General features: G+C 57.9%; 1 protein-coding gene across 1 annotated transcript; it reads right to left on the reverse strand.

Annotated features, from left to right (window-relative positions):
* Positions 1-250: 250 nt before the first annotated feature.
* Positions 251-9,326, reverse strand: LOC117653211 (protein yellow-like). The gene is made up of 10 exons (XM_034398714.1): positions 9,189-9,326; positions 9,045-9,080; positions 8,568-8,751; positions 7,140-7,276; positions 5,457-5,775; positions 4,117-4,300; positions 2,725-2,929; positions 1,941-2,102; positions 1,424-1,594; positions 251-292 (listed from the first exon to the last, which is right to left on the reverse strand). The coding sequence occupies exons 1-10, from the start codon at positions 9,324-9,326 to the stop codon at positions 251-253; spliced, it is 1,578 nt and encodes a 525-aa protein (XP_034254605.1).
* Between the last annotated feature and the right edge of the window lie 346 nt (positions 9,327-9,672).

Raw genomic sequence — 9,672 nt, forward strand, 5'->3', positions numbered from 1 at the left:
GAGAAAATCCACCAATCTTGCATCGGAAACTCCTGCAAGTAGGCAAAAAAGCGACAAAATCGTACAATATTCCAAACAATCGGTCACAATCAAACAATCTGTGTACAGGAAAATTCCGAGTGAGGGACCCCTTGCATTACACATAGTAGTCTAGTACAAATAATAACTTCAACATCTCTTATTTTACAAACGTAATAAGTTAAGTGCGATCCTCCGAGGAGAAGTAAACGTGCATGCCCTTTCCATTGATTTATGAGCAACGCTCTGTAAGTGCTTCGTCCTTCTTCCTTCTCTGAAGAAGCACGAGCGTCAAAAAAGAGCGCAGCCATTTTCGCAGAGTAACAGCAGCAGGCCAGTCGCGGAATCCCGTGTCCGTACGCTAGTGCTACCAGACCATCCCCTAAGTGCATGAAGACACAACATGAAGACAAACTTCCCAACACCTCGAAAAATTACGAGCGGCACGCGCTCCCCTTGTCCGAGCGCGATAAACAACGACGCGCCCGCCTCACCAGACTGATGCCGAGAATCGCTTCCGTCGCTCTGTCTCTCTCGCACCTATACGGAACGCCTCATGAGTGCGAGAGAGACAGAACGACGGAAACGCCTCTCGGAATCAGTCTGCAGGGACGCCGTCGGCCGAGTGGCCGAATCACAGAAGCGCTTCTCACACAGTCTCACCCAAAGCAATGAACACTGTATTTCTACGAATGCGACGTCATTTACTCCTTGGATTGTAAATTTTGGCACGTTTAGTAAAAATACGATGTCACACACTTTTCGGAACGTGACTCGGCCGTCGTGGATAAACATTCAATGCCATCGCATACAAAGAAACGTGCTAAAACTCACGTTCGGCCGAACATGACGCCACACTGGTTGAATTACAGTGTACCACGTTAGTACCAGTCGAAATTTTTCGCAGCGGCAGAGTGGGCGAGTCCATTGCCGCTTGAACAGTCAGTCAGCGACGTTCAACAGCAGAAGGTTCCCCTGTCCGCTGTGGCAGCGGAAGTTGGTTGAGTCCACACGAGACGGCGACCCCGGCTGCCCTGCGAGTTCGGGGGCCATCGGGTCCAATTTGTTCGAATTTCGGAAGACACAATTACGGGGGGCTAATTTGGCGTCCCTGCGGAGGGGCGCGGACGCACAGCGGGGCGGCCTGGACGGCCTGGACGGCCTGCAGACGGCCTCTGCGGCGGGCCAAGGCGCCAAGGCCGTCGCCGAGGCCGGTAAATTCGTTTGGCCGGCTCGTTCCGTCCGGAAGTGCCAGAAGGCTGCGGCGGCTTTAGCGGCTCCACCACTGCACGCTGTAGCTGGAGGGGCCCTCCTGGCCGAGGCTGTGCGACACGGCGGCCACGGACAGCGGCGCCCCGGCGGCCGAGGCCGGCGGCAGCGCGGGCGGCAGCGCGGGCCCCGTCACGGGCACGGGGTCGGACAGCGGGTTCGGCGGCGGCCGGGTCGCCGGCGGTGCGGGCGGGGCGACGTAGGGCGCAAGGCGACGCGGCGAGAAGGGCCGGTAGGGCCCGGCGGAGTAGGGCCGCGTCGGCGCCAGCGCCGTGGTGCCGTCGTCCTCGGGGAGGATGGTGTTGTCCTGCAAACGGCCTCGTTCAGTTCCGCCAAATACTCGAGCAACTCGAGTCCATCCGCCGCACAGTGGGCCCGCAGACGGATGGAGGCGGCCAAAACTCTTAACGCGTTTTGAGCTCCAGAGTCGCTAAGTGGGACTCGAACCGACCGTGTGACCCCACCAATGGATTGCTCGTTCGGAGAGCAATCCATTGGTGGGGTCACACGGTCGTTGTGAGTCCCATTTAGCAGCTCTGGAGCTCAAAACGCGTCCGGGATTTGTGACCGCCTCCGCTGGTCTTCTGGCCCACTGTGCGCCGGGCCAGGAAGGTTATTCCGAGAGGGCATCGGGATGGAGTTTGCCGACCCACCTGCGGGTAGCGGTCCACGTCGCACACGGTGCCGCGGATCAGGTCGGCCACGGGCGCCGAGTAGATGCGGAAGTTGACGTCGTTCTTGAAGTCGATGGAGTTGGAGATGAGGAACACGGGCATGCGGTCCGACATGACCCACAGCGTCTTCTGGGCGTCCACCTGCGGACAGGCACGACATCACGTGTGTGTGTGTGTGTGTGCTTGTGTGAGCGTGTCAGTGTGTCAGTATTTGTTTCCGACAGCCACGGAAGTGTTTGCCTTCCGCAAACTTGCGACTCCCACGGGGCTGGCGCGCCATGGCCGGGGCTGTGCGGGTCCGGCAGAAAATGATTAGGCTTGTTTGGTTAAAGTTCGAACGGAAGTTGCGTGTTCCCCGCGCGGTAGCAAGACCAACGAAACAACAACAACGGGCAGCCACTTACTTACCCATGTCCACACCACGTGGGTTCTGTATTTCCATTTGCCGGAACCACAAGTCAACGCGTGTCTGCCTCGCCGCGACATGCATGTCTCACATGTGTCGCTCAGCCAAATGGGGCCAGGTGCGCCCGCCACACCTGAGCCCCTGCTGGCTGCCTGCCTGCCTGGGCGACGCGGACAGACCGCAGCCATTGCTTTCTATCCACTCTGTCGAGGTTTCTCGGGCTTTCGCACTCCGATATACGATTTTGCAGAGTAGTTACGCAAGTCTTCTGAGCAATCTGACAAGGACCGCAGTCCAGCAGACTGAGAGTCGTTTTCGTCTCTCTGTCCCCCTCGCACCTGTAGGATCGACGCATACCTTGACGTCGCTGGGGAAGACGAGCCCGACGTCGTCGCGGTCCAGCACGGCCTGGGTGTCCTTGGAGAAGGGCAGGCGCGAGTTCCAGCAGCCCACGGCGTTCTGGTCGATCAGGTTGTAGAAGAGGATGCCGTCGTCGTCCATGAAGTGGGCCGTGGTGTGCGCGTTGGCCCCGCGGTTGGGCAGCGCCAGGAACTGGTGGTAGCTGCGCAAAGTTCGTCATCTGGGTCAAGGGTCGAATACTCAAACTAGGGTCGGTTTAATCCATAGAGATTCGCAAGCACAGATAGGCAAGTTCATTAAACTTGATATTTGAACTTTACTCGATTATGCTTTGAAAATAATTACATCATGATCTCATTGTGCTGCGAGTCCACTGCGAGAGTCAAAGAATGTCGACGATGAAAACTAAATAATGCAGACTAATGCCGAGAGGACGCTGTTTTATTGGATCGGCCGGTGCGAAATGAGTCGATGCGTTTTGTGAATTATCGCTTCATTAGGCGATGTCGGGATTAAATCAGAGCGGCGCGCGCCTCCCCACCACACCACTGCAAAGCCTCTCCACTCCAGCCGGCACGCCTCATCAGTCCGACTCGCCACACTCGCCGTGGTGTGACTCCGCCGCCGTCCCCGCCTCGCTCTTTTACTTCTGGAGAACGGTCCCAGGTGCGGTCACGGAGGCCCCAATGCCCCCCAGAGGCCGTCTCGGCGGCCCGTTCGGACACTCCGGCCGACAGCTGGAGCCCTCCTGGAGTCCTCTACGGAGCCCTGGACTTTGAGCGGCACTCCAGGAGATCGAAAGCCGCCGTCATACTTCACAGTGGCGACGATGAATTCGGAGTCCCCTTGCGGAGCGATTCAGAAGAACGCTCTGTCTCCCTCGCTCCGTTACGGAGAGCCCCATGAGTGCGACAGAGACAGAGCGACGAAAACGACTCTTCGGCCGGCCGAAGTGCGAATGATCGGGGAGGATATGTCCGAGTAGGAAGGGACCGCCTTTGTCGCCAACGTCCGCACTCTCGAAGCACGATGGGAACAAACAGTTCGGAAACCGATCCGTTTTCGAACACCGCGCCCGTTTGAAACCGACCCCAGAAATATCCTCCGGGCATCTGTCCGGTGTGTCCCCGATGACTCCGACCATTTCTAGCCGTAAGCCCCCACGAGAGTATCGAAGTATCGAATCGCTCCAAATCCCACTTCAGCTGATGGAACGCGCCCCATCTTCAAGAAGTAGTGGGTGTGTTCAGCGCGTCACAAAAACGGCCTGCAGACTGATTCCGAGAGTCGTTTTCGTCGCTCCGTCTCATTGGCACTCGCGGGCGCCCCTTGGAGGTGCGAGGGAGACGGAGTGACGAGAGAGTTGACGGTGGAGCGGAAGGGCCGTACCTTTCCTCGGACTCGGCCATGGCCTTGTCGCGGAGCACTCGGGTGGACACGGCGAACTGGCGGTTGCTGGCGAGCGGGCTGAAGAACAGCGTCCTGAAGCCGTCCTGCTTGAGCGGCGACAGGGCCAGGCCGAAGATGCCCTCCTCGAACCACTGGAAGTTGAGGCCTGCAATGTTGAAGTCACCTGGAAAAAAAAAATATCAGGAGATAAGTTTGCTTTGCAGCATCGATCAGGCCTAGCGTCCACGCTCCAAAAACATGACTGATAAAAAAAAAAACTTAAAATTTCTTACGGTTTTTTTTTTAAAGAATTTTTTTTATTCAAACTTGTTTAGAGTCTGAAGAAACACCAAGAAAACAAAAAATCAAACGACCATTTTTCTGAGTGTAGAAGTGACGTCGGAGGGGACAAGAAAACGGTCAAATTCCTAAGTCGGAGGATCGCGCTCGGTTCCAGCTTTTTACTAGGATATCAAAGCTTAGAATGCGTTAAGGTGAACGCTATGCAGTGTAGTGGACTGCTTTGCGATGCGTCTCGTGTCAGTAAACGACAGCATTTAATTGGAAAATGGCATCTGTTTAGAGAACGTTTACGCTTGCAGTGGTCATGGCAGCCGACAAAGTAACACAACACTGAGTGGCGGCGGTGACGCCATTATTGAGCTAATCGGTGAAAGACACTCGCCTAAGGCCAACGCCAGCAACATACAAGGAAAAGACACAGCAGGTCACCAGGAGACACGTAGTCTAATGGACAACGACAGTCCAGCGGCTCGCTTGCAGACTGAGAGTCGTTTTCGTCGCTCTGTCTCTCTCGCCCTGATGCGGCGTCCTGTTCAGTTGCGAGGGAGACAGAGCGACGAGTCGACACCTCCTAGGAACAAGCGGCTATCTTCCGAGAGCTTCCAGACACTCGGCTATCTCGCAGTAGCTTTCAGACACTCGGCTATCTTCCAATAGCGTCCAGACACTCGGCTATCTTTCTGAGCGCTTCGGAGACTCGGCTAACTGCTTTTCCCACTTCCCGAGTTTGGGTGCGTATATATTTTAAACCAGTTGAAATGCCCTCACCGGGACCTAACCAAAATGTGTCAAAAGTTTGTCAGAGTAGATTAAAATCATGCGTGAGCATGTCTTGATAAGTGAACAAAGAAAACGCTATCGAAAGGACAACCCTAACCTCTCCGCAGAAGTCAGTTAGCCGAGTCTCCGAAGCGCTCAGGAAGATAGCCGAGTGTCTGGACGCTTTTGAAAGATAGCCGAGTGTCTGGAAGCTCCTGGAAGATAGCCGCTTGTTCCTAGGAGGTGTCGGAGTGAGTAGAATGAGTGGTGCAGCTCACCCTTGAGCGGGTCGGGCAGGAAGTAGCCGTGCTGCACCCGCCAGGACGTGTTGAGCTCCCACGAGTACACGATGAGGCCGTAGCCCAGCTCGTCGGACGCGTACAGGAAGGCGTCGTCGCACGTGCGGCCCACGTCCACGGCGATGTTGGCGATGAAGGTGTTGGCGTTGGTGTCCTGCGTGCGCAGCGTGTAGCGCCGCAGCAGCTGGTCCGTCTCCAGGTCGAACACCAGGATGGAGTAGGGGCACACGTTCTGCGTCGTGTTGCCGATGCCCACCGTGCCCGTGTCCAGCACCCACAGCCTGTTGCACGCGTCGGCCTGCGGGGAGCAGTGAGAGGAGTCGTGGGGTTGGTCCTCACCCTCCACCGTAAAAACGGTTCCTGGTTTTCCCAGAACTCTCTGAGAATCACCTATGTCTTTACCACAGGCTTCCTGGGAAAACCTGAAACCGCAAAGAGCCCCGAGCCACTCTACACACGAGCCCCCACTCTGTTTCACGCCAGCCAGACACCTGTACTAGTGTGCTGGCGCCATAATCCTTTGGAGTAATTGGCGCGACTCTCGAAATAACACCAATGCGAACTGGAGCCGCGGTCTTCCGCACCGCCAGAACACAAACTTTCTTAAAGTACACACTGGCCGCTCTCTCATTGCGCTAATTGCGCGGAGTAATTTACGAGTGCGCCGCGGGCGAATCGCGCGAAACCGTCGCGACAGAAGACTTCGAGCGCCAGATTGAGCGATTCATTCACAGAGAGACGCCGGCAATGTCTACTGCGCACAGTGGGCCAGAAGACCGGTGGTGGTGGTCATAATCTTGAACGCGTTTTGAGCTCCAGGGTCGCTGAACGGTCTGCTCCGTTTTTTCGGGCTAGTTGCCGGCGGACTGTTCCTGCTGACGCTTGCAACTATCAGCGCCTCTACCGCAAAAAGGACGGGGTGCGTTTTTCAGCCGTTCGTAGACGATGATCTCATCATTACGACGGACGTCTGTCTCTGGCACGCACCAAACCTTCCCTCCACACTGCAAAACTTTGCTTGCCGCGTGAATCGTCTCGTCGAAAGACGAAAGACGAAAACGGACAGCTTTTCAACAGACGGCCGGCCGGCAGCCCCCAGCAAGCCCCAAAACGAACGGGAGGCGAGGGAAATACACGAGGAATTCGCTGGAGCATTTGCATTTAAACGGCAGTGTCGTCGACGACGTGATGCATCGCCGTCACTTGGACGCGTATCAGACTTTTGTGATGAAAGCCCCGCGTGTCAGCGGGACATTACTCACACAAACATGTCACGCGGCGGCTGGCCGGAACCAGCGCGTGGCAGCGCCCCACACGTCACGCTGCGGCGCTGCGGTTCGCACTGCACCACCACCACGACAACATCGCTGTCGACACTTTCGGCGAAAGCGGCGGCAACAGCACCCATTAATTGATGCATTTTCATGATGGAAACTTGCTTAGCCGCGCCACCGCGCGCTGCACCACCGGGGCCGCCGTCGTCTAGTTTTTGTTTTTTCGCTCATCTTGCTCTTGTTGTTCCTGACAATCCCATTTTACCGTGACGAGGCACCCAATCGCTTTATAGTGCAGGCGGCCCCGCGGTGGAAATAACGAAAGCGAGGAAATTGGAAAACCCCGCGCCGCCGCGGGTATTCGAACCTCGAAACCTCGCCCTCTCACCTTGATCCGGTAGGTGGTGGTGATGCCCGTGCCGCAGCTGCCCTCGATGTTGGTCTTCCAGTCCGGGTAGGGCACGAGCCGCGGCGAGTCCGTGTAGCTCACCGACAGCGAGATGTAGTTGAGCGTGGAGGGGATGCCTGCAGCGGGACGAGCAACAAAAGCAAAATGGAGGTAGAACACAAACGCGAACCGCGGGAGCGCAGGGCCGCCGGAGAGAGACGCTTTGTTGTTTCGAGTGAATTAATTCATTAAAATCTTGGGACGGGACACCGCCGCGCGTCGAGCAGCCTGTCACGTCGTGAGTGAGTGAGGCACCGGTGTTCAGGAGCGGGGCGGTGCCGGGAGAGGAGCTAGGAAGAGACAACAGCGCGCTGGGCTCAGAGGTAAACTATGCGTCGGAAGCGGGTTGGTGCTGCTGCCCGGAACGCACACACTCACACGCACAGACACACACCTGCGAACGGCGCGAGGAGTGAACGTCCTTGCTGATAGCGCGGATGACCTGGAAGCGGATCGTTGCGCCGCGCCACTGGTGGCACAGTGTGCGGGGACGGCGGCGGTCTCTAGGGACGCGCTCCGCTTGGCTCCGCTTCAGCAAGCTCAACGACGAGGAGCTTGGCGACCCTCCCGCTCTGCAGCGCGCAGCACTGCGCGGCACGCCCTGCCCAGCGGCGTCGTCCCCGCCGCACAGTGGGCCAGAAGACCGGTCGGTGGAGGCGGTCAAAACTCTAGACGCGTTGTGACCTCCAGTTCTAAACGGGACGCGAACCGGCCGCAGCCTCACCGGAGAGGCAAGGAAAATTTCCAATGGTGTATGCACGTGAGGACAACGAGTGCACGCGGTGTGGCCAAGCGAGCGAGCAAGACGGAGACAGCCCGCCACGGGGTGCCGCCGGTCGGTGGGAGCGGAGTGGGCCCATAGCGTTTTCGCCGCTACCGACCGCGTCAAATTAAATCAGCCAGTGTGTAATAACGGCAGCGGTTGACCAAACTCCATCAAGTCAGCGCCACTGCGTCTGCGGCGGAGTGCACGCGCGCGCATGTGTGTGTGTCGCGCGCCCGGCCACTACGTATGCGAAAACAAGGCATTGATAATGGACTGACTATTGATTCTCGGTCGCGTTTTGGTCATGTTTGCGAGTGAGGCGACACAGCCCCGCAGCAGGCATGCACGCACGGGTGCACTCTGCCTTGCCACGCCCTTCGCCATCGCCGCTCCACGAAACCCTTTGCTCCCTGGAAAAACATTGGCAGTTCCAGACCGGCAGGAAAGGCTTCCGATACGGTCAAGAAGTGCCCCATCCTGCTGCAACAGACTGGTTCCGAAATCTTCCCTCTCTCTCAAACCTATGCGGCACGCCCCATGAGTGCGACAAAGACAGAAGGAGAGCGAACGACGCGGGAAGAATGCAAAGTGAAGAGACGCACCGGCGCGCCACCGGGGCACGGTGACGAACAGCTTGTCGCCCCACAGCTCGATGCCGACGGGCAGGTTGTTCTCCGGGATGAAGCCACCGGTCTGCAGCGCCAGCTGCCTGGTGCGCTCGTCGGGGAAGGCGAAGTCCAGCGACTTCCAGCTGAAGCGCTCCTGCAGCTTGCTGGCCTGGACGGCCTGCGGGGCAGAGGTCGAGAACGGTGAGCTGCAGCGTTACACGAGCACTTGACCCGGCGGTCTCGGACGCCGCGGCGCACGGAAGACCAAAATTTTAGACGCGTTTTGAGCTCCAGAGTCGCTCAATAGGACTAGAATTGAACGTGTGACCCAACCAATGGATTGCTCTCCGAACGAGGAATCCGTTGGTGGGGTCACACGCTTGGTTTGCTTACTCTTGATCTCAAATTGCGTATAGAATTTCGGTCACCTCCAGGCCTCTACCGGTCTTCAGGTCCACTGCGCGAGCTCACCTCGTTGTACACGGCCTGCTGCGGCCGGGGCGCGGCCTTGGGCGCCAACGGCGGCGGCGCCTGGGTGCGCGGCAGCGGCAGCGCCCCGAAGAAGGGCAGGTCGTTGAGGCCCGAGGGCCCCGTGGGGAGGTCCGCCGGGTGGACCGAGGACGGCGTCAGCGCCGACAGTGGCGACGAGTGCACCAGGTGCAGAAGCTGCTGCCGGGGCGTGTACACCGTCACGGGCTCGGCGGACACCAGCTGCAGCGCGAGCAGCGCCGACAGCATCGTGGAGAGAGTCATGGTGGCGGCCAAGGACCTGCGCAAGGGAGAAGGCAGAGTGTCACATTTTGGGGAAACAGTCTCTGGTGCGGCGGGTTATGGTGAAAATAAAACTCTGAAAAAGTTAACTGAACGCGGGTCTTGCGACACTTGTCCCACTCGCAGCTGTCCCACAAGTCTGCAGCAACTGCAGTGCCAAGAATTTCATGCTTTAGTACGTGCACCCTCCACCTCCACCCCGCGACCCCAGGCAACCCCAAACACCAAGACGCGACCCAACAAAAAAATTTTAGGACCCAAAATGAGTTGTGCTATCGCAACCGCTAGTGACGAGCCTGTGGAGGACCGCCGAAGGACTGCACCTTGG

Source organism: Thrips palmi, unplaced genomic scaffold, assembly GCF_012932325.1.
Source record: "Thrips palmi isolate BJ-2018 unplaced genomic scaffold, TpBJ-2018v1 HiC_scaffold_8, whole genome shotgun sequence".
In the NCBI taxonomy this organism is placed as follows: Eukaryota; Metazoa; Arthropoda; class Insecta; order Thysanoptera; family Thripidae; genus Thrips; species Thrips palmi.

Bases quoted from the DNA above. Each gene is read 5' to 3' on its own strand.
- LOC117653211 (XM_034398714.1), bottom strand. From the start codon at position 9,326: ATGACTCTCTCCACGATGCTGTCGGCGCTGCTCGCGCTGCAGCTGGTG. The intron at 4,301-5,456 runs GTGAGCTGCACC...TTTTTTTTCCAG, and splicing joins CCTGCCCGACCCGCTCAAGG to GTGACTTCAACATTGCAGGC. The intron at 293-1,423 runs GTGACGGGGCCC...GTGCTTCTTCAG, and splicing joins CGCTGTCCGACCCCGTGCCC to AGAAGGAAGAAGGACGAAGC.